The sequence below is a fragment of the Macaca thibetana genome, chromosome 9 (genome assembly GCF_024542745.1).
Source record: "Macaca thibetana thibetana isolate TM-01 chromosome 9, ASM2454274v1, whole genome shotgun sequence".
NCBI classification, from domain to species: Eukaryota; Metazoa; Chordata; class Mammalia; order Primates; family Cercopithecidae; genus Macaca; species Macaca thibetana.
In genome coordinates, this window is record NC_065586.1 from 128,884,887 (window position 1) to 128,907,879 (window position 22,993).

Below are 22,993 nucleotides of genomic sequence, written 5' to 3' on the forward strand. Positions count from 1 at the left end.
CTATTAACTTGTTTTAAGGAAAACCTATGTAAAGTACTTGGCTTTTCGTTGTGAACCATCTTTTAGAAATCCTTTTCTACTTTCTCCTTTCATCACTGCCGCTAGAGGTTGGCTACGTGGAACTTCCGTGTATAACCCTACTTTATTTCTAGACATGTTTATGATTAAAATTTAACCAAAAAAATTACAGGATGATAGAGAAGGATGGGACTTGGCGAGTTTCTTCCTGCTGTGCCTGTGGTCATTTTCCAGCGGCAGCCGCTCACAGGGTCCACAATGTTCACCCCCAGCATCGCCACCCAAGGGTCAGGCTTCTCTGACGTCACAGAGATTTCCAGGAGGGGGAGGGAGGGGGAAGGAGGGAGAGGGTAGGGGAGGGGGAGGAGAAAGAGGAGGGGGAGGGGGAGGGGGAAGAGGGGGAGGAGAGAAACCCCAAGACTTCACCGACAAAGAAAGGAGAAGGCCAGGGACAGTGGCTCACACCTGCTTTCCCAGCACTGTGGGAGGCTGAGGCAGGAGGATCATTGAGCCTAGGAATTCAAGACCAGCCTGGGCAACATAGGGAGTCCCTGTCTCTACGGAAAATAAATAAGTAAAATTAGCCAGGCACTGTGGGACATGCCTGTAGTCCCAGATACTCGGGAGGCTGAGTCGGGAGGATTGCTTCATCCCGGAGGTCGAGGCTGCAGTGAGCCAGCCATGATCGCATCACTGCACTCCATCCTGTCCAACAGAGGAGGACCCTGTCTCAAAAACATAAAAATAGAGATAAAGAAAGGGACACATCCTGTCTTGGGCTGACGGCGTGAGATGGGCTGGCCAGATCTCCACAGCCCGAGAGCGGTCAGCTCCGTGTCTGTGGGCCACAGGTGGTTGGTCTCTGCCTAGTTCCTGCTGGACAAACGCTGCAGGTTCACACCGCAGGAGCTTCTCGGCATCTGTGCCAGGAAAGTTCGAGCTTCCTCACCCGCGGAACCCCAGCCTGCATTGCCCCCAGAAGCGATACCCCCGAATGAAGCTGGAGGCTGCTCTTCTCTCCGCAGAACCCCGGCTCTCATCACACCCAGATGCGGATACCCTGGAATGAAGGTGGGCGTTGGTATCCACGTCCGCTTGCTTTTCTCAATAGCTGATGTAAACTGCAGCTGGCTGCAGCACCCGCAAATGGCTTATTGCCAAGATGTGGCCGTCCTCTGCAGAAAGGATACATATTTACAGAGAAGGCACTCGCACCTGCGGGAGAGCGAAGGCCAGGTCAAAGCTGTGTGGGACAGGAGGTGTCCTCACGAGTCTCCTGGAGAGAGCCCTGCTCCCAGACGCTGATCAGCTCCGGGGCCCACAGCCCTGAGGGGCGGTTGCTCTGGGAACCTACTAGTTAGAGCTCATGAGCCAGGCTGCATCAGACGGGGCCAAGGAGAGCTGGCAAAGTGCTCCTCACAGGTGCCTGTTCTATTCCTGATGGATGAATCCAGGTGAGTCCTGCGTGAACACAGAGCTCAGAGTCCCACCCTGAGAACACACTCTGTTCCCCACGATGCAGCCCCAGCCTGGGTGCAGCCCTGCAGGAGGCGGCCTTTTTCCCTTGATGCGGCCCTGACCTGGGTCAGCATGCGTAGCCCTGCCCTGCAGGAGGAGGCCTTCGCCCAGTGGCACCAATCTCAAAGGTGACACCACGCCCTGTCCTGAGCAGAGAGGGTGCCCACCACCTCTGGAAGTCGGCCCCAGGCCTGAGCGAGAAGGCTGTCCCTAGCTTCGCTTGCTGGCCATTAGTTTCAGACGCTTCCTGCCATCCCCGGCTGGAAGGCGACTGCGTCCAGTCTGGCGCCCAGGCAGGCTGTGTCCAGCCAAGCTTCCCGTGCAGGGTTTTGCTGTTTTAGTCATTGCTGTCCTTCAGGGAAGCCTTGGAGACTGGCATAGCTTTCCGTAAATTAAGCCCCGTGAAGCAAAAAGTGCCTCCCGATGAGTTTTGGACCATGAGGGACACCCATCTCCGATGCTTCCTTACCGGTGTCTGGAATGCGTGGTGAACCTGGGCCCTTGGTAGCCAAGAAACCCATCATTAGAATTCATGATGCTGGTTTGGTTCTCTTTGCCGAGATTTATCATTGACAGGCATCCTGCGTCCTTTGGCCCTTTATTTAACCGCCGAAGGCATTGTTTTTAAGACCATTTCTTTTACAAGAGTTTCCTTTCAGATGTTCCTGCCAACATCTGTTTGTGGCTGAAATTCGACCCAGCCGGCCTGCGCCTGCCCCGCGCCCCCTTTGTCCCCGGCCTTTGTTTCTGATTTCATGCTATCAGAGGTCTGCGTGTTTTTCTGCATGAAGTTGTCAGCAGGATAAAAGCTCAGGCGCAGGGTCACGTTGAGAGGGGTGGGCATGAAAAATTGGTAAGATGTGTCTTCAAGCCCACCCACCAGTGCTCCACTCAGCCCCAGCAGGGACCAGGCCTGGGAGTGAGGGTGAGCCCCTCGCACCGACCCCGGAGAGCCGGACCCTAACCCTGGGGCTGTAGGCTCTGCCCCTCCCTTCATTCATCCGTTTGTCCCGTGGGTATCAGTTGGGTGTCTGCAAAGTGCCAGGGCAGTTTGCTCCTGAATCAGCACTTTCTTCAAGAGTGGACTTACTCCTCCTCATGTGTGGGAAGAAAACTTCTGAATTGCTAAAGTCAGTGGCTGAGTTTACACCACCCCCACCAGCCCACAGCGGTCACACCCTTTGCTAAGCTTGCTGCCGGGCAGCCTCACTGGAGCCCAGACGCTACTCTCCCAGGAAACCTGTGATGAGGACTGGGGTGCACACGTGTGCTGAGGACACCCCCAAGGCCGGCCGGGGCCACGTCTCAGCCTCCTGGTTTTGGTGCCTTCACTCTGGTGCAGACAGACCATGGCTGAGCGTGTGGTCCCGAATTCCATCCTTGGAATGGAAGAAGTTTTTGTTAGAGAAAGGACTCCAGCCACAGTGGATTTCCACCTGCAGGTCTGTGTCTTGCGACACTTAAGGGCCAGGCTGGACGGGCCCCCACAGAGGTAGCAGAGTGGCCGCTCTGGCCAAGCTGCCGGTCACCACTGTGGGAACAGGTGCACCCGCAGAGCTTCTATGCCTGCTGAGGGGCTGAGGGTCGTGGCCTCAAGGAGCGGGCTCATCTTGTTGCTTTTTGCTTTAAGATGGTTTTTCTTCTGGTTGGATGAGAAAAGTTAGTCGAGCCCCCCAAGGATTTACTCTGCAGCTGAATATGTAGGAACTGGCTTGATCCTGGGGCCAGCATGTGAGCCACCCCCCACCACCCACAGGCCTCCTAGGAGGCCCTGCTCTCGCAGCGGAGGGGCTGCTGTCACCGAGGCAGTGACCAGATCAGGAATTCCAGGGCCCCCAGGAGGGGTGGCTCCTCTGGCCCGTGTCTGTGGAATCAGTGTCGGTGGACATTCCGTTCATGGTAGGATGTGCCCGTGGGTGTCGGGCAGATGAGGAGTTTCAATATCATCTCCTTTAAGGGGTCTCGGTTTGGAGGAAAAAAGCCTCATTCTCTTGATGATGGCTTAATTCCTTAAGAACGCACTAGAATCTGCCCCTCAGTAGCTGCCTGTGGTGTGTCTAGATTTTGGGGCAACGTTGGCTTTGTGGTTCGTTTTTATTGTATTTAACTGTGAATACCCTCTTACTCCCTGCATTGAGAGGAGAGAGAAGCTCAGTTGTCAACGAGATGAAGTTGTTGGGGTTCCCAGGCTTCATGAGGCTGGGCTCTCCCTGAGCCTGAGGCAATCTTCAGGGCCGACTGGTTTCCATCCACTGAGAAAGGTCAGGATTCAACCTCAGCCTCACTTTGTGCAGCCGCCGTGGTTGACTTGCCGCCACAGACCGCGGCACCATTGTCCTTCCCGAAAGTGCCATCCTGGGCCCGGCGGTGCAGCCCATGGCAGCTTGCGAGACCTGAGCTTCCCGCCTCTCCCGTGGCACAGGCTTGGGGACAGGGTCTGCCCGAGCCAGTGGCTGGCTCAGGAGGTCACAGAGGTACATTTGCCTCTGCTCTGGAGGAGCTTGGGCGGCTCTGGGAGGGCCTGTGGACACAGGGCGACGCGGTGGGAGGGCGCCATGGCCTGTCGGCCTTTGATCTTGGGGCTGGTGGTTCTGCCCCCCCGCCACAGAGGACCAGGTCTTCTCTCCCCTCATAAGCTCCTGGAGGCCACAGTGCTCCTGGGGACGCCTCCCCATGGGGAAGGTGAGGGCTGGAGCTGTCACTGTTGCCAGGCTCTGGCCCTAGGAAGGAGGTTTGTGGCCCCAGTGACTAATGGATTCCCTCGTCTGCCTGGGAGAGTGTTGACAACCAGGGAATAACCAGGGAATTGGACTCTCCGTGTGGCAGGAGGGGGCATCTCCCAGCCTTCACTCCTGATTGCTTTTCCAGCACCTGAGCTGCGCCCCTGGGATCCCAGCTTTCCCTTCCCGAGTCCAGGCAGCGTCTGTGCTGGGCCCTGCTGGGACCTTCCTCCTCACGTGAGGCATGTCACGGCTGGCACTAGCCCTGGCCTGGGCCTCGGGTGTGGTGGGCCCGCGGTGTGTCAGGCCCCAGGCATGGTGGGCCTCAGCTGTGGTGGCCCCGGGTGTGGAGGCCCCAGGTGTGGTGGCCCCGGGTGTGGAGGCCCCGGGTGTGGAGGCCCCGGGTGTGGTGGCCCCGGGTGTGGAGGCCCCCGAGGAGAAGTGTATCCTGGAGATTAGGCGGGTGCATGAGAGCTCCCAGCTCAGCCACAAGAGCAACACGTGTTGCCCACCCAGCCTCGCCCAGGGCTTGCTCCTGCCTGCACTGAGACCCCTCGGCAGGACCTAGAAGCCAAGCCTGGGGTAGGGCCTCAGCAGCGACTGCAGGCTGCCCATGTGCCCAGACGGCTTCTTCTGAGCCCGGAGTGGGCCCCTGAGGCTGCCTGTCCACTTGACCCAGGCAGGGCGCTCTGGACACCTGGTGATTTCAGGTGGAGAGTGGAGCTCAAGCGCCTGCTGGTTGTGCGTGCAGAGTCCGGAGGCTACAGCCAGCGGGGATTCATTTAGGAGAGTACAGAACAACTTTTTGTTTTTATAAACCAGCTTTTGAAGGTTGCATTTAAAAACTTGGGCTGACAGGGTCTGAGAGGATGCGTTTGCCTTTAGTAGAGTTTTGGATTTTGTGGCAGAGTGTCCATGACAGTTAAGGGGTAATGGGACAGATTCAGCTCCCGACATGAGACCCACTGCACAGGTGCACATCGGGGCGGCTCTGCCTGCCACGCAGCTCTGTGCACATCAGAGTGACCGCGTGATTTCCTCGCACAGAAAATAGCTCTTCTGGGCTGACGCCTGTGCCCTGGGCCTGTGGACACCCTGTCCAGGCAGCGTGGCTCCGTGGTTATCCGAACAGGCTGACGCCTGTGCCCTGGGCCTGTGGACACCCTGTCCAGGCAGCGTGGCTCCGTGGTTATCCGAACAGTAAGAAGAAACGCAGGGATTTCTTGATCCACGCAGGCAGGTGGATGACCCGGGCACACGGCGTTCCTGTTAAATTCTAAGTGTGGATAAGACGGCTGCCAGGCCGCTCTTTCCAGAGCCTCTTCATGTGGCTACTAATAGCGAAATACATCTTAGATGGCTTTTTAAACATAGCATTTAGGGTATTTGTTTCTCCTTTCAAAAGAGAAGAATCCCTTCCAAAAGTAGGCGAACCGGAAAGGCCCAGCCTGGCCGCTTTCCGCATGAGTGGCCACGACTTTGCTGGATTGAAAGGCGAAGGGAACAGGCCAGCTTTGGCCCGTTCAGCCCGGCCTGATCACTCCTTTACAGCCTGTGAATGAGGCGGCTCCGGGGAGGGGTGGGGGGTGGCTGGCCCCTTCCTGGGCCCTGGGGTCCATCCGATGTTTGTCCTTCGGGAGCCCGCCTGAAGTGCTGAGATAAAGCGGTTTTTAAACAGTCTCCCGCAGATGCCTTTTGGGAGACAGAGCCATGAATTTCCTGAGCCGTGTCCTGGGGTGGCTACAATGGCCGTCTGCCTGCCAAGGCTTCTCCCATTCAGGGAAAGCAGCTTAAGCCACTTAAGCCCATTAGCATCTGGATGGGGCCGGACCTCCTTGGGACTCAGCGATGGGCAGGGTGGCCTGCTGCGCCCTGGCTGTTTGGGTGCTTGTTCTAATCCTCACACTGTTTGAAGGCTCCAGACTGATTTGTGACACATGAGTCCAAAAGCCACTTTGGAGGCTTGACCCGATCAGCCGGTCTGTGCTCTGAATGTCAACGGCCTGCCCTGGAGTGTGCTTTGGGGATAGCGGGTGGCCGCCTCCTGGCCCAGGCTGGGACGCTGCATACCAGCCACAAGGAGGTGGACGCTGCATCTTGGCAGGAGGCGGGTCAGGCCGCCGAGGGGCCCTACAGTTCCTCTCAGTTCCTGCTGAGCGCACGCCCAGAACCTACACAGGAAGGCCGGGCACCGGCCCAGGGGTGTCCTCCTGATGCCCGGCTCTGAGCCCCGACCAGCGCCCGGGGCATTGGGGTGCCCCTCAGCAGCACCAGCTCCCAAGGGCCCTTTCAGGGAGAAATTTTTAAAGCCAAAGTTACTTTTGGTGCAGTCGTCATTTTATAAAACGAAACTCATATATTATTTTCTTAAAAAAAACAGCTTTCTAGTCCAGGTGCAGCTACTCACACCTGTAATCCTAGCACTTTGGGAGGCTGAGATGGGACAATCGCTTGAGCCCAGGTGTTCACAGCCAACCTGGGCGACATAGCGAGACCCTGTCTCTACAAAAATTTAGAAAATAGGCCAGGCGCGGTGGCTCACGCCTGTAATCCCAGCACTTTGGGAGGCCGAGGCGGGCAGATCATGAGGTCAGGAGATCAAGACCATCCTGGCTAACAAGGTGAAACCCTGTCTCTACTAAAATGCAAAAAAAATTAGCCAGGCGTGGTGGTGGGTGCCTGTAGTCCTAGCTACTCGGGAGGCTGAGGCAGGAGAATGGCGTGAACCCAGGAGGCGGAGCTTGAAGTGAGCTGAGATCGCACCACTGGGCTCCAGCCTGGGTGACAGAGGGAGACTCCGTCTCAAAAAAAAAAAAAAAAGGAAAGAAAATTAGCTGGGCATGGTGGTGCATACCTATAGTCCCAGCTACTCGAGGGGCTGAGGTGGGAGAATCACTTGAGCCCAGGCAGTCAAGGTTAAAACGAGCCTTGATCACGCCACTGCACTCTGGCCTGGATGACAGATCAAGACCCTGTCTCCAAAAATAATATTTTTATTAAAAACAAGCTTGATGGAGGTATAATTTACACATAAACTATAATCGAACTCTAGACTATCCCTCCATATAATCCAGTTGAGACTATCCCTTCAGCACCTGCCCCAGTCAGTTTCCTCCCGGTCCCCGCAGTCTCCTTGCTGCCTCTGTCTCTCCGGCTTCGCCATGTCTGGGTATTTTGTGTAAATGGAATCTACGGTCTGTGGCCTTTTGTGTAAGGCAGTAGCTGCGCTCTCCTCCATCCACACCAGCGATGCAGGAGCACCGGTGCCTCTGCCTGCCGTGGGCACGGGCCCTGGCTGTCCACACGGGGTGCCTCTGCCTGCCGTGGGCACGGGCCCTGGCTGTCCACACGGGGTGCCTCTGCCTGTCGTGGGCACGGGCCCTGGTTGTCCAGACGGGGTGCCTCTGCCTGCCATGGGCACGGGCCCTCGCTGTCCACACGGGGTGCCTCTGCCTGCCGTGGGCACGGGCCCTGGCTGTCCACACGGGGTGCCTCTGCCTGCCGTGGGCATGGGCCCTCGCTGTCCACACGGGGTGCCTCTGCCTGCCGTGGGCATGGGCCCTCGCTGTCCACAAGGGGCTTTGATTTCTCCCAGATGTGGGTCTCACACTTCCCTTGTTTGGCGAGGTCCTAGGCATTCTTGTTTTCATGACTTCTGCCAAGCTCGGAGAGCTCAGTGCCCACAAGGGCCCCGGGTTGGGGCCAGGCCCTCCCCATGGCTATTCCACCCAGGGAGGGGTCTCCAGCTCTGTCCTCCCTTTAGGGACTGACCCTCAGTGATCATTCCCTGCATTGTCCTGTTAAGGCAAGAAGAATTTTCAAAACAGGCCTGAATGTCATCCTTCACAGTGATCTGCGCCGGCCAGGACCGTGCCTCCTGGAGCAGCTCAGCTGTGCAGTATGGCAGAGAGGTCGGCTCTCACTCAGCCTCTCTCCTCTGCTGCCCAGACGGCTGCCCCTTCCCGTAGCCGGTCAGGCCACTGAGCATCCGTGGGCACCAGAGGCCACAGCCCTGACCCTGCAGCACTCCTGCCTCAGCCCCTGTGCTTGGTCCTCCCGGCCAGTGTGGTCTCCAGGACCCCGGCGGAGCCCCGAGCTCTTCTTGGGTCCTGTCCACCTGCCTCTGGGCCCCTGCCCACCCCAGCCTGCACCCCAGGGACTGGTTTGAGCCAGTTAACACCACAAAGCAGGCGTGTGACCTTAGCCGTCCCTCCCACATCGGCTTCATCAGATGAGCCTGTTGAGACCATTCCCGGTCAAGCCTTCTGAAACCCTTGTCCATTGTCGTAATCAAACAGTTCTCGAGGGAGTTCAGGGACGGGAGAGAGCGAGCGGGAGGAAGCTGGCCAGGTGCCCCCACAGGCACCCTCTGTGCTGTTCTCAGTGCTGCCGTGCCTTCGGAGCCTGCTGGTCTTGCTCTGGCTTTTGCCCCGAAGCAGCTCTGTGGGCAGCAGCAGCTCTGGGGTAGCCTCATGGCTGCAGCCACGCTTTGCTGGGGAGCAGCCAGCCTCAGGCCCTTCGCACGTATGAGGGTCAGCTATGGTCAGCTATTGCAAGAGTGGCCCCTGACCCCAGGTGTGGAAATCTGGGTGTGACACCAGCTGCTGTCTGGAACCGGCCATCCCATCCCACTGACGCGGGCTGTCGGGTGATGCTGCCATGGGCAGGTGGGCCCCCCGGGACTTATCTCCGTTGCTGTCTTTCTGCAGACGCTCTGCACAAAAGCCACCATGCAGACAGTCCGGGCCGCTGACACCAATGAAGTGGTGAAGCTCATATTTCGTGAGTCGGACAACGACCGGAAGGTGAGTGGGGCCTGTGACTGGGCGGGTGACACATGGGGCCTGCGCAGGACTCTGCAGCCTCCCTCAGAGCCGCCCTGCCTGCCCAGGGCAGTGGGGCCGGGGGACACGCACAAGGCTAGGGGAGCTCAGGTGCTCATGGACCGCTCTGACTTCACAGGTTATGCTCCAGTTAGAAAAGAAACTCTTCGACTACTTCAACCAGGAGGTTTTCCGAGACAACAACGGCACCGCGGTGAGTTTGTGGTCCGGTGTGGCAGCTCCTCCGTCCGGAGACACCCGTGCCCCCAGGCCCTCCCATTACTTCTGCTTACCTGGGACCACCCTGCTTGTCCCTGCCACCTCCAGGGCTCAGCTCCGAGCCGGCGCAAAGCAGACTGCCGGGGACACACGTTGGGTGCGTCCTGCACCTCGGGCCGGGTTCCGTGGAGGCTCCGTGTCACTGTCCTGTCCACAGGCAGCATGACGCTCACTCAACCCCTCAGCTTCAGAGACCCTCGTGTGTGTGAGGGGAGACGCTGGTGCTGTGGGGTGGGGGGGAAACCCCCTTGTCTCAGAGTGGGCCGGCAGGACCTCAGGCTTCGCTCTGAAGGGGGAGACTGAAGGGAGCAGGTTCCCCACACTCCCGTCGCTAGACTTGCTGTGTGTGGGTCTGTGTGTGGGCACGTGTGTGTGCACTAGTGCTTGCGTGTGCACATGTGCACGTGAGTGCGTATCTGCATCTGTGGGATGGGTGTGCCACTGTGTCCATGAGCACGTGTGTAAACTGAGGTGTGCGTCGGTGGGAATGTGAGGCTCAGGTCAGTCCACGGAGAGGCGGCCCCTGCCAGAGGCAGCCCTGGCTGCTGGACCTGCTGTCGGTTTTGAAATCGTGAGTCTTCCCTTCGAGGTGTAGGCAAGCGCTGAGGGGTGGCCTACACACTCTTTTTACAATTTTATTTTTTTATTGTGGTCTACTTTTGTCCCATTTTTGGTGTATTTACAAATGTTTATCAGCGTAAAGAACCACATAGTACCTGGCTGGGGCCCAATGTGCGGCCTCAGCTTATTTCTGTAAACACGCCCACTGTGGCGAGTCCAAGCCACACGTGATGCTGTGTGCAACGAGCCAGCGTCCAAGATCTGGAAATCTCGGCATCGGTTCCTAGGGCTGTCCTGAGCCAGCTGTGGTCCCCCCGGCACTGCGTCAGGGCAGGCGGCCCGTCCTCAGGAAGCTCTCGGGGAGTGGCTCTGGGAAAGGTGAGGGAGCACAGGCGGGCGGACCCAGGCCGGTGCAGCTGCATTCACATCGTAGCGTCCTGGGCCAGCTAGGTGTCCGTGCCTCAGTTTCCCCTCGTGGGGTGTGAAGGCTCACGGGTCAGTGCATGCAAAGTGCTTAGGGAGAGCTGGAGCCTCTCAGTGCCAGACAGAGGGGCATGCCCAGCCCAGCAGATACTGCCAGCGCCTAGTCCCAGGTCCAGAACCTCCACTCCAGGATGGCATTTACTGCTTCCCCAACGGCCCCCAGATCCCACCTCCTGTCCTCTCGGGAAGTCACTTCTGCCTCCTGCCACTCATCAACCCAGAGCCCGAGGCTCCCGTGATGCCCATGCCTCCGCGGTGCCTGGGCCTTCAGTGCCAGTTCCCTCTCACCTGCTGCAGGAGCCCATGGCCCCTTCCCCCACTGGGGCGGGTCAGGCCTTGGTGTCCTGTCCCCACAGGGCCCCATCAGCCTGGGAAAGCCTGAGGTCTCCTCCTCTTCTCTCCATCCAGGCAGGCTGGCTTTCCTCCTGCTCCATCTGTGGGAGGCACCGGGCACTCTCCCCAGCTCCACCACCTGCGCTTGGTGGAGCCCCTCCCCCCTCCTTCTCAAGCCTCCAGAGCCTGGTGGGGCGGCCTGCCTATGGCTCCCACTGCCCCTCTGTGGCTCTTCCTGTGGGACTCTGGGCCCCAGGGTGCTTCCAACTGCAGGACACTCCCAGGTGGCACATCCCGGCCTCATCAGTGGGGAGCAGGGAGAGCCTGGGGAGCATAGGTGTCTGCATGGAGGCAGGTGCGCAGGAGGTGTCTGGGTGGGGGAGGGCACCCAGGAGGTGTCTGGGTGGAGGTGGATGCCCAGGAGGGAGACAGGGCTGCTGTCCTCGCAGCTGCATGGCTGCTGGAGCTTGGAGGAGGTGCTTTCAGGGTCCCTAGCAGGGCTGGCTCCTCAGTGCCGCGAGGTCTCCAGGTACCTTGCACAGGGCGTGAAGAAAGTGGAGGGTCCCTTGGAGGAGGATGCCAGGGCGGCCAAGAGAGACGGCACGTTCTGGAAGGAGCAAGGTGACAGGGAAGAGGGAGGCTCCGTGGGCCACAGGTAGGGTGGTAACGGGGGACAGGTTCCAGCTGGGGCTGCGTGGAGTGGGGTGCGGCATGGAGGGGGCTGCGGCGTGGAGGGGGTATGGCATGGAGGGGGCACTCGGCGTGGAGCCGGGCGCACGGCATGGAGAGGTGCGTCCAGAGCATCTGGGAGCAATTGTCTTTTGTATGGGTCCAAAGCCCTCCTTTTCTCTCAGCATTTCGACACAGAGCACACCCCTGCTGTTGGCAGCCACCATACTGTACAGTGTTTCCTACCTTTAGAAGAAAACTAACCTGAATATTTGAGAGAACTTTTGGATTTGATTCCGAACAAAAACACCCTGTGGGGTTGAAGCCACACGAGGCACCCCGTGTGATGGCGGAGGCCCCACACGCTGTGTCGATGACGTCGGGAGTCCCGTGCAGAAAGGCGGCCCGAGCTCAGGAGGCGCCTTCCCAGGCTGTTTCTCATGATTTCTCCAAAGAGCTGTGAGTGGAGCCGGTGGCTCGGCATTGCTGTCCTGCTTCTCAAATCCTCTCTGCTTGGTGCCTGGGACGACAGCGCCTTCGGGAACACCCCATGGGTTCCTGCTGACCTGGGTGCCGGCACACCGAGTCAGTCGTGCCCAGAAATTGGGAGTTGTCCCCATCGACGTAGGGTCAAGATGGTCAGCCCATCTCCACGGTCCGGTTAAACACACAGCACCGCAGCCATGGAGAACAAACTCTCCGTCTGCAGGATGGATGTGCCTGCACCGGACGCAGCCCCAAGTCCATCGCATCCTTCATCAACCGCCGGTGTTGTACCCGTCTGACAGAAATTTAATTCAAGCTGGCTCCTGAAAATAATTATTGTATTTTAAGAGTAGTAATCATTGGCCGGGACATGATTGAATGTGTCCATGCCTATTGACTTTTCCTATGATTTATAGCTTTGTTTAGTCGATATTCCCATCGAAATTGTATAATTAATTATAAGTGTGGCTGTCAGGGCTGCAGGATGGAGTGCCCTGGTGCGGATTTGGAGAGATTAAATTTTCTTCGGCTGTCCCAGGGCTGGGCTTGGGAGTTTCCGCAGCACCGGCCTCTTGGAGGGAGGTGTTTTCTGTGTGTTTAGCAACCGCTGTAGCCTCAGGTGCATTGATTTTCTGGGCCTCGTTCCTTTATCAGCGCCGGTGTCTCTGCAGGAGCAGCGGGAGCCGCGGCCGGGACAGCTCCTGACAGATGCGCAGGATCAGCCACTGCTTTGTCATTGTCCACACGGCCCTGCCTGCCTTCACTTTGTAATCAAGAAGAATGTGGGAGACCTTGCGAAATTGGTGATCATGTTTGTGAAAAATCTCAGAGAGATACAAATTATCAATTCAACAGCAGCACCTGCAGTTTCTAATCAGAAACCTCTGCTGTCTGGTATTTTGTTCCAGCTGCAGCAGGGGCCTCACACACTTCATTCTGGGGGCGACAGCCCCCATGCCGGCCATGCAGGGCGAGGCTCCCTCCAACTCTCAGAGCTGGTAGCCGAGCAGGGACATGCTGGGACCCTCCCGCCCCACAGGATCCCCCCGTCACACGGCCGCCATGGTCCCTTCGCAGCTTTGCATTTGCATCACGGTCCGTCGAACCTCTGCCTCCCCGGTAGGCGGGAAGGCCCCAGGGGGTAAAGACCACGTGTCCGGAGTGTCTGGCACAGTTCCCGACGCAGGAGCGGCACGGGGAGCCGGCATTCGATGAGGATGGAGGCAGGCCCAGGCCAGGACGCCTCTGTCAGGAGACAGGCTCACAAGTGAGCAACGGGGATTCCCAGCCGGGCTGCCCCGGGGTTTTCTCTCAGACACCGGGCTCAGGGCTGGTGAGTGTGGGTGGGGGCGAGTGCCTATGGGCCTGGGGGCATCACAGAGGACAGAGGACAGCCTGGGGCCCGCATCCCTCCACACCCTGGCTCCGGTACGTTTAAGCAGCTTGAAGGTTCAAGTTCATTTAAAACCACACGTGAATTTCCTTTTATTTTTGCTTTGCACTGCCAAAACTGGGGGCCTCCTAACTCAGAAGACAGGGTGGGAAAGTGGCCTTGGTCCACTGAGCAGTCCTGAAACACCCACCCAGGCAGGACGCTGGCCGAGGAATCCCATTCAATCCCCATGGGAAGGAGGGGCCCCCGGCCACCGAAAACCGTGGGCAGCCCCAGCCTGCTCCTTCTTCCCGAAAACCGTGGGCAGCCCCAGCCTGCTCCTCCTTCCTGGAGTTTTCCAGCTTCCCCACAACTTGGCTTGGGGTTGTGCTTATCGGAGTGTGTGTGAGCATGTGAGTGTGTGCGCACAGACGTGTGTGAGGCATATGCATGTGAGCCTGTATGAGTATGCATGAGAGTGTGTGCATATGCATGTGAGCAGGTGAGTGCATGTGTGAGTGGGTGTGAGCATGTGTGAGTGTGCAGGCATGTTCGTATGAGCATGTGTGAGCGTGTGTGTGAGCAGGCATATGCATGTGAGCAGGTGTGTGTGAGCAGGTGCGAGCATGTGTGAGCAGGCATAGGCATATGAGCAGGTGTGTGTGAGCAGGTGTGAGCGAGCATGTGTGAGCAGGCATAGGCATATGAGCAGGTGTGTGCATGTTTGTGAGCAGATGTGGGCATGCATGACTGTGTGTGAGCGGGCATGTGCATGTGAGCCTGTATATGTGTGAGCGTGTGTGCATATACATTTGAGTGGGTGTGTGTGAGAGCAGGCTTATGCGAGTGAGCAGGTGTGTGTGTGAACAGGTGTGAGCGAGTGTGTGAGCAGGCATAGGCATATGAGCAGGTGTGTGTGTGAGAGCAGGTGTGTGCATGGATGAGCGTGTGTGAGCAGGCGTGTGCATGTGGGTGTGAGAGCAGGGGTGTGCATGGATGGGCGTGTGTGAGCAGGCATGTGCATGTGAGTGGGTGTGTGGTGGGGGTGGTTTGGTTTTTAGTTAGAAAGTTCAGGCAGACCCTAGCGGTAGCAGCTGAGGCCTGAGGGAGGCCCCGGCCACCCAGGAGCAGGTGCTGACCACAGAGGGGGCTCCGGGGGCCTGACGCAGCTCTGCAGGTCTCTCTTGGAGACTGGGGACGCCTGGGGAGTGTTCAGTGGTGACAATGAAGGGACTCCGTCATTGGGTGGTTGGATTTGCAGCTAAGAAGTAAAGATGGCAACACTCAAAATCCTCCTGGCCTGGAATTCCTCAGCCCGGTCAGGAATTGAAGAGCAAAGTAAGGGTGTGTGGTGTGCGTTGGGGGGGAGTGTGTGTGTACACATGTGTGCATGTACACGTGTGCACTCATATGTGGTGTATGTGTGTGTGCGTGTACCTGTGTGCATTCGTGTGTGTGTGTACACATGTGCACTCGTGTGTGTACGTGTGTATACAGTCATGTCACATAACGTTTCAGTCAACAACAGACTACATATATGACTAAAGTTCGGTATTCTGACGATGGGGCTGAAAGCTTCCTCTCGCTATGTGATGTAGCCGTTGTGACATCACAGTGTGGCGGCACTGGTGTGAAGGAGCCACTGCGTCGCCAGCCGTGGGAGAGTCTGGCACACGCAGGGATGCCCAGCGCGTCGTACTTCAGAGTGACAATAAACGACTGTGTTACTGGTGTCTGCGTTTCCTCTCCCACACTTCTTACCATCACTGTAATGCACTCCTTCTACTTAATAAAAAAAGGTGCCTGTGAATAGCCTCAGGCAGGTCCATCAGGCAGGTCCACCGAGAAGAAGGCGCCGTTATCACAGGAGATGAGGCTCCGTTATCCCAGGAGATGAGGCGCCGTTATCGCAGGAGATGAGGCGCCGTTATCGCAGGAGATGAGGCGCCGTTATCGCAGGAGATGAGGCGCCGTTATCGCAGGAGATGAGGCTCCGTTATCGCAGGAGAAGAAGGCGCCGTTATCGCAGGAGATGAGGCTCCGTTATCGCAGGAGAAGAAGGCACCGTTATCGCAGGAGATGAGGCTCTGTTATCGCAGGAGAAGAAGGCGCCGTTATCGCAGGAGATGAGGCGCCATGTGGGTGGTTGCCCCGAGGGCCTTTCCGTGGGACACGGGTGGCAGAGAGGAGTGTCGACGATCCTGACCCTGTGTGGGCCCAGGCTCATGTCTGTGTCATTGTCTTCATTTTTATCAAAAAACGTTTTAACATTTTGAAATATTATAAAGAATAGGCAAAAAGTTTATAGAATATATAAACAGAATATTTTATACAGCTATACAATGTGTTTTAAGCTAAGTGTTATTTGACAAAAGAGTCAAAAAGTTGAAAAACGTTAGTTTGTAAAGTAAAAAAGTTACAATAAGCTAAGGTTAACTTATTACGAGAAAATACATTTCAGTACATTCTGTTACTCTCAGCGTCTGTGCTCGGTATTTATAAAGTCTGACATTCTGTTACTCTCAGCGCTTGGCATTTATAAAGTCTGCAGTGCCCAGTTGATTCCAGGCCTTCCCACTCACCCCCACCTGCTCACCAGCTCACCCGAGCCCCTTCCAGCCCTGCCAGCTCCCTTTGCGGCCCCACGGTACAGCCCAGGCGTGGAGCGTACGCGCACTGTGATGTCCCTCAATGAAATATCCTAAGGATGTGTTTCTCAGACCAGATCCCCGTCGTTACATGGCACGACTGTGTGTGTACAGAACCAAACAGCCTGGATGGATGACCTGGTGGCTGTTGAGGGCTGGGCCACAGCGGAGCAGAGAGGCTGGAAAGCCAAGCCCGACAGCCCAGCACCATGGCCTGGGTCGCTGGCTGACCCCACGGGCCCGTGCGATGGCCTGGGTCCCCGGCTGACCCCACGGGCCCGTGCGATGGCGTGGATCCCCGGCTGACCCCACAGGCCAGTGCCATGGCGTGGGTCCCCGGCTGACCCCATGGGCCCGTGCGATGGCGTGGGTCCCCGGCTGACCCCACGGGCCAGTACCATGGCGTGCGTCCCCGGCTGACCCCACGGGCCCATGCGATGGCCTGGGTCGCCGGCTGACCCCACGGGCCCATGCGATGGCGTGGGTCCCCTGCTGACCCCAGCTCAGCTTTTTCCTGTTGTCCTGGACTGTCTTACCTGTGGGCAGGTGCTGAGGAAGGACCCCCAGAGCTGCTGAAAAGCCTTAGACTGTCCTTTGTCTCCTCTCATGAGGCGTGCAAGGCCAGGAGCTGCTCTCTGTGGATGTGGGTCGTGTGGGGTCTCCTGTGGCTGTGGGCCACATGTTGTCTCCCGTGGCTGTGGGACTCTCCCACGGCATCCGGTGGCCCCGTCTCCTGAGGGTCGGGTTTTGTCACTTGGAGTCAGACCCCTGTTCTTCCTGAAAAGGATTGGAAAGCTGGGTTTTTAATTTTTCCGCCATCACATTTCCATGTCAACGCAAATCATTGGTTCAGCCAACAGTGACATGGAACTTTGTTTACATTTAGGGCGAGGTGTTGCACAGACTTTTCTCCCCGAAGGCGGAGTTCCGATTTCCAGAGCACTGTGCGTGGTGTGCTTCTGACTGAGGCCCTGAGTGTGCAGCAGGTCAGCGTGGCCCAGGCCGCGGTGAGGACCTGTCCACACACTTGGAGCCCCCCAGGGACCAGCAGTGTCCTTAGGGGGACAGGAAGTCCCCAGGCCCCTCAGCGCCAGCTTAGATGCACCAGGGAAGACCCCCAGGGGCGTGAGGGGTCCTCAGAATCCTGTGACCTGGGCAAGGGTCTCTCCACCCGTGAGTGTACAGAGGAGGGTCAGGGGTCTTATACCCTGAGGCGCCTCATGGGCTGTGCCCAGACTGAGAAGCTGTGGCCACACTCCGTGGCTTCCGCCTCAGGAACTTTTGAAGGGTGCACAGGCCTGGAGTGGTTCAGAAACACACGAGCCTGGGATTCCCAGCTTCCAGAACCTGCACCAACGGGCGTTAGGGGCTGCCTGGGGCTTTCGCTGCTCTGCTGTGGTGGCCGGAGGGGCCCAGCATCAGAAGTTCCAGTAGGTGGGGCTCCAGGTCGGGGTATGTCCCCAGCCACCCCCATTCCTGCTAACATTGACGCTTTTGGGAAGGGAGGTGGTGGGGGGCTCGCAGGGATGTCCAGCTGCCTGCAGTGAACAGTCTGTGTCCTGTGGCCCAGCGCCCTCTTCACCCTGCAGGAGCCCCAGCCGTAAGCATCAGTGACCCCCTTGCCCTGCAGGAGCCCTGACTGTAAGCGTCACTGAAGCACAGCCAGCCCCGGCCCCATGCCCACGCCAGCCCACGGAGGCAGCCCTGGCATCCTCGGAGCCCCCGGCCCTCTTCAGAGCCCCCTGGCCCTGTTCTCCCTATTCTTGTTCACGTGCCCCTTGGTGTGCAGTCCCTTGCTCACTGTGCCTGGCACATTCACCAGGCTGGGGCACTCACTCAGGGCTGCGGCCTCGCGACTTCAGTGCTCAGCCACGCAGCACTGTGCTCACAGACCCCACGCTGTGGACCCTGGCGGCCAGACGCAGGGATGACCCGCCTGAGCGATAGCCACACCGCACAGGAAGCCCGGTGCTCTGCTCTCTAAAGCTAAATGAATTCACGTCGGCCAAGAGCTCTAGCTACTTGCTCCCTCTGTGCACAGGCCCCACCTCTGCAGCACCTGCTGCTTCTAGGAAGTGGAGCAGCTGCGGCAGCCCCAGGCCCTCAAAGGCCCACACGGGCAGGCACAGCCCGGGCCCGGCTGCAGCCCAGATGGGCGCCAGGCCAGCACTGAGGATCAGGGTGCTGAGGACTTGAGGGGTGCTGGTGGTTGCTGGAGCCAGAGCCAGGGTTGGACGCTGTGCCGCACACCTGCGAAGGATGATGGTCCTTCTGGGCTCCGGAGTTCCCTGAGTGCTCCATGAGAGCTGTGGGCCCGCGGTGAGCAGAGCCTTCACTGCAGGAGGCCATCTGTGCCCCCGCACTTTGGTGCTGTCCAGGACTGTGTCCCCCACAGCTGTGAAGGCTCTGGGGTCACTGCAGAAGGTTGAAGGAATGCCAATCCAGGACGACTTCATTAAGGACGTGGCATCAGAGGGCCCCGCACAGCAGAGCCATCGTTCTGGCTCACCTGAGTGGGAACTTTGCTGAGGGCTCTCCTTTCCCCTGTGCCCATCTCCCTCTCCTTCCCCCTGTGCCCATCTCCCTCTCCTTCCCCTGTGCCCATCTCCCTCTCCTTCCCCCTGTGCCCATCTCCCTCTCCTTTCCCCTGTGCCCATCTCACTCTTTTCCGCTGTGCCCATCTCCCTCTCCTTTCCCCTGTGCCCATCTCCCTCTCCTTCCCCCTGTGCCCATCTCCCTCTCCTTTCCCCTGTGCCCATCTCACTCTTTTCCGCTGTGCCCATCTCTCCTTCCCACTATGCCCATCTCCCTCTCCTTCCCCCTGTGCCCATCTCACTCTCTTTTCCGCTGTGCCCATCTCTCCTTTCTACTGTGCCCATCTCCCTCTCCTTTCCACTGTGCCCATCTCACTCTCCTTTCCCCTGTGCCCATCTCACTCTTTTCCGCTGTGCCCATCTCTCCTTCCCACTATGCCCATCTCCCTCTCCTTCCCCCTGTGCCCATCTCACTCTCTTTTCCGCTGTGCCCATCTCTCCTTTCTACTGTGCCCATCTCCCTCTCCTTTCCACTGTGCCCATCTCACTCTCCTTTCCCCTGTGCCCATCTCACTCTCCTTTCCCCTGTGCCCATCTCTCCTTTCCGCTGTGTCCATCTCTCCTTTCCCCTGTGCCCATCTCACTCTCCTTTCCGCTGTGCCCATCTCTCCTTCCCACTATGCCCATCTCCCTCTCCTTTCCACTGTGCCCATCTCTCCTTTCCCCTGTGCCCATCTCACTCTCTTTTCCGCTGTGCCCATCTCTCCTTCCCACTATGCCCATCTCCCTCTCCTTTCCACTGTGCCCATCTCTCCTTTCCCCTGTGCCCATCTCACTCTCCTTTCCGTTGTGCCCATCTCTCCTTTCCGCTGTGTCCATCTCTCCTTTCCCCTGTGCCCATCTCTCCTTTCCCCTGTGCCCATCTCCCTCTCCTTCCCCCTGTGCCCATCTCACTCTCTTTTCCACTGTGCCCATCTCTCCTTCCCACTATGCCCATCTCCCTCTCCTTTCCACTGTGCCCATCTCTCCTTTCCCCTGTGCCCATCTCACTCTCCTTTCCACTGTGCCCATCTCCCTCTCCTTCCCCCTGTGCCCATCTCACTCTCCTTTCCACTGTGCCCATCTCCCTCTCCTTCCCCCTGTGCCCATCTCACTCTCTTTTCCACTGTGCCCATTTCTCCTTCCCACTATGCCCATCTCCCTCTCCTTTCCACTGTGCCCATCTCTCCTTTCCCCTGTGCCCATCTCACTCTCCTTTCCCCTGTGCCCATCTCTCCTTTCCGCTGTGTCCATCTCTCCTTTCCCCTGTGCCCATCTCACTCTCCATTCCGCTGTGCCCATCTCTCCTTCCCACTATGCCCATCTCCCTCTCCTTCCCCCTGTGCCCATCTCACTCTCTTTTCCGCTGTGCCCATCTCTCCTTCCCACTATGCCCATCTCCCTCTCCTTTCCACTGTGCCCATCTCACTCTCCTTTCCCCTGTGCCCATCTCACTCTCCTTTCCGCTGTGCCCATCTCTCCTTTCCCCTGTGCCCATCTCTCCTTTCCGCTGTGTCCATCTCCCTCTCCTTCCCACTATGCCCATCGCCCTCTCCTTCCCCCTGTGCCCATCTCACTCTTTTTTCCACTCTGCCCATCTCTGGTACAGGGTGGCTGTGGCATAGTGTGTGCTTCCTCGTGACGCCCCCGAGCGCCTCTCCTGGGTGCTCCTTTGTCCGCGGTCTTCCTGAGGGGAGGTTGAGGAGAGGCCGCAGGTCTAACCCTGTGGCAGACGGGCCGCCACCCTGCATCTTGGGATGCAGCAGGCAGTGTTTCCACTGTGAGTGTGGGGACAGGGACCCACTTTCAGAGAAAGAATTTGGCATCTGGTGACAGCGTCTTGTTTCCAGGGGAGTTTCAGAAAGAGTTTGCATCTGCGTGATATAAATACACATTTGGCAAAAGCAAAACACAAAGCCAGGCTCTTTGGGTTCTTAGACTAAAAATGTGTTGGGACCACCAGGCTCTGTGCTGCGTCTGGTTCGACCTCTACTCCCTGGTATGCCCTGCAGAGGTCATGGCGTCTTCGGGTGTCACATGTCTCTGGGTGGCACAGGCCCCTGAGACTGCTATGAACTTGCATCTCCAGCTTTTCAAGTTTTACTGGAGTCTCATCAAGGCAGTAACTTGATGTGAGAAAGAAAGCAAATGCCTAGATTGTCTGGAGATCACACGCTGGGAACGGGAAAGGCACCGCGGTGCACTGCGGGGGCATGTGTTCGTCTGATGACACTTTGGGTGCCTGCTCTGACCTGGGCCCTGCTCTGGGTGAGCAAGACAGATAGCCACATCCCCGCCATGGAGCTCTGGGGCTGGCAGGGGACAGCACAGTGGGGAGGAGCCTGGGGGTGCCATGAGGAAGCTTGCTGAGGACTGCAGGGCTGGTAGGGGACAGCACGGTGGGGAGGAGCCTGGGGGTGCCATGAGGAAGCTTGCTGAGGACTGCAGGGCTGGTAGGGGACAGCACGGTGGGGAGGAGCCTGGGGACAGCACAGTGAGAGGAGCCTGGGCAGCACAGTGGGGAGGAGCCTGGGGGTGCCATGAGGAAGCTTGCTGAGGACAGCCGTGAGCAGTCACCCTGGGTGACTTCGAGCTGTGGGAGGCCAGTGCGGTGCGGGGACCCAGTCGGTCACTTTGGAGGGGAGGTCCACATTCTTTGTCACAACTAAAAAAATTCCCAAAAATCAAGACCCACCAAAGACTATCTTACAGTCGCAAACTGTGAACCACAAAAGATCGCATTCCACAGATAGCAAGAGTCCAGAGATACAACAAAGGCAGGGCAGATCCTCAATAATGCCAAATCGTCGAATAATTGATACAAATTATAATATTGTAAATTATTCAAAGCATGACAGAGTTAGAAACATAAGTACCACACTATGAAAAAACATCCCAACAGATTTAAAAAATGTAGAACTTGTGGAAGTATTATCATTAAAATTAAAAGCTCCAGGGATGAATTAAGTGCCAGAGTAGACACGTCTGGAGAAGGGATTAAGGAACAGGACGGCAGGCCTGGTGAATGACCCAGAATGCAGCACAGAAATGTGGCAGGATGGGACAGGAGGGTCAGGGGCTGAGAGAGGAGGGAAGAGCCCAGTGCTCACGCAGTGAGGGTTCACGAGGGGCATGCTGGAGAGTTGATGACTGGGCATTTTCCAGAATTATCCAAGACATAAACCTCAGGAAGCATGGTGAGTCCTGAGCAGGAGGAATGGAAGTAAATCCACACGCAGACATGTCAGAGTGAAACAGCGGAACGTTGAACATGAAGAGAAGATTTTTAAAGCAATGTGGGAAAAATGTCCCATTACCTACAAGAATGCAAGTGGCAGTGGGTTTCCAGAACAACCACAAAAATATACACCAGGAGAAGTGGAGGGATTCGATCACAGAGCTGGTGGAAAACCCCACACACTTAGAGTTCTCCCAGCAACCAACTCAGCCTTCAGAACGGCCAAAATGAAGACAGTACCCTGCAGTGGAGAGATGTGGCCCCACCAGCGGGTCCCACGGAGAACCAGGAGTAGCTGAGCTTCCAGAGCAGGATGGGATGAAGAAGGAAGGAGAACATTTGTGTAAAGCTTAAAAACCTGTAGGCTAAGGCAAGCTGCTTTTCGTGGACTCATGCATGGTGGTAATATGAAAACACACTTGGGGCCGGGCACAGTAGAACACTTGTGGAGGCCGAGGCAGGAGGATCGCTTGAGGCCAGGAATCTCAGACAAGTCAGGGCAATGTGGCAAGACCCTGTCTCTTTGAAAAATAAAGACTTAGCGGGTGTGGTGGCACGCGCCTGTAATTCCAGCTGCTCGGGAGGCTAAGGCAGGAGAATCGCTTGAGCCCAGGAGGCAGAGGTTGCAGTGAGCCAAGATTGCACCACTGCACTCCAGCCTGGGTAACAAAGTGAGACTCGGTCTCAAAAAATAAATAAATAACTTAAAAACCACACTTGGGAGTCTTGAAAGGTCTGAGTTACACTGGGAGGAATGAGAGGATTTGGTGGTGCAGGGGAGATCTGATCCCCTCCTGCCAGTGCCTTCCTGAAATCTCAAAACGTGTTGTGTCGTAGAGATTCAGGGAACCTGCCATCAGCATTTTGGTGAAAGCCACTGGATGGCAATGGCTCATTTCCGACTCTCAGCAGATCTCAAAGATGCTCCTGGGCAGGCCTTGGGGGAATCTGGGCTCCTAGTCTCATAGCTGGTGCCTGCAGAGCCAAGAACCACATGGCACCTGGCGGCTGGCAACCTCCCTGCTGCCTCCTGACCTCCACACCTGAGAAGCCAGCAGGGCCCACGCTGGGACTGGGGACCCTGCTGCATCTCTGACGTGGGGAAGCCTCAAACTCAAGCTCCAGAATGACCTAGACATGATGTGTGTGTGTAGGCCTGTGTATGAATGTATCTGAGTACATGCCTGCATGCAAACACACACATGCCTGTGCACACATAAACATATGCCTGCATGCAAACACACACATGCCTGAGCACACATAAACATATGC

The 22,993-nt window shown here is 57.5% G+C and overlaps 1 protein-coding gene across 3 annotated transcripts in view; it reads left to right on the forward strand.

The window, feature by feature from the left end:
* The window catches only part of INPP5A (inositol polyphosphate-5-phosphatase A), a 195,294-nt gene that overhangs the window by 161,480 nt on the left and 10,821 nt on the right, over window positions 1-22,993 (forward strand). For all 3 annotated transcript variants that reach the window (XM_050805523.1, XM_050805525.1, XM_050805524.1), the window contains exons 10-11: window positions 8,966-9,061; window positions 9,219-9,293. In XM_050805523.1, coding sequence (XP_050661480.1) covers window positions 8,966-9,061; window positions 9,219-9,293 — 171 coding nt within the window. The remainder of the gene's footprint in view (window positions 1-8,965; window positions 9,062-9,218; window positions 9,294-22,993) is intronic.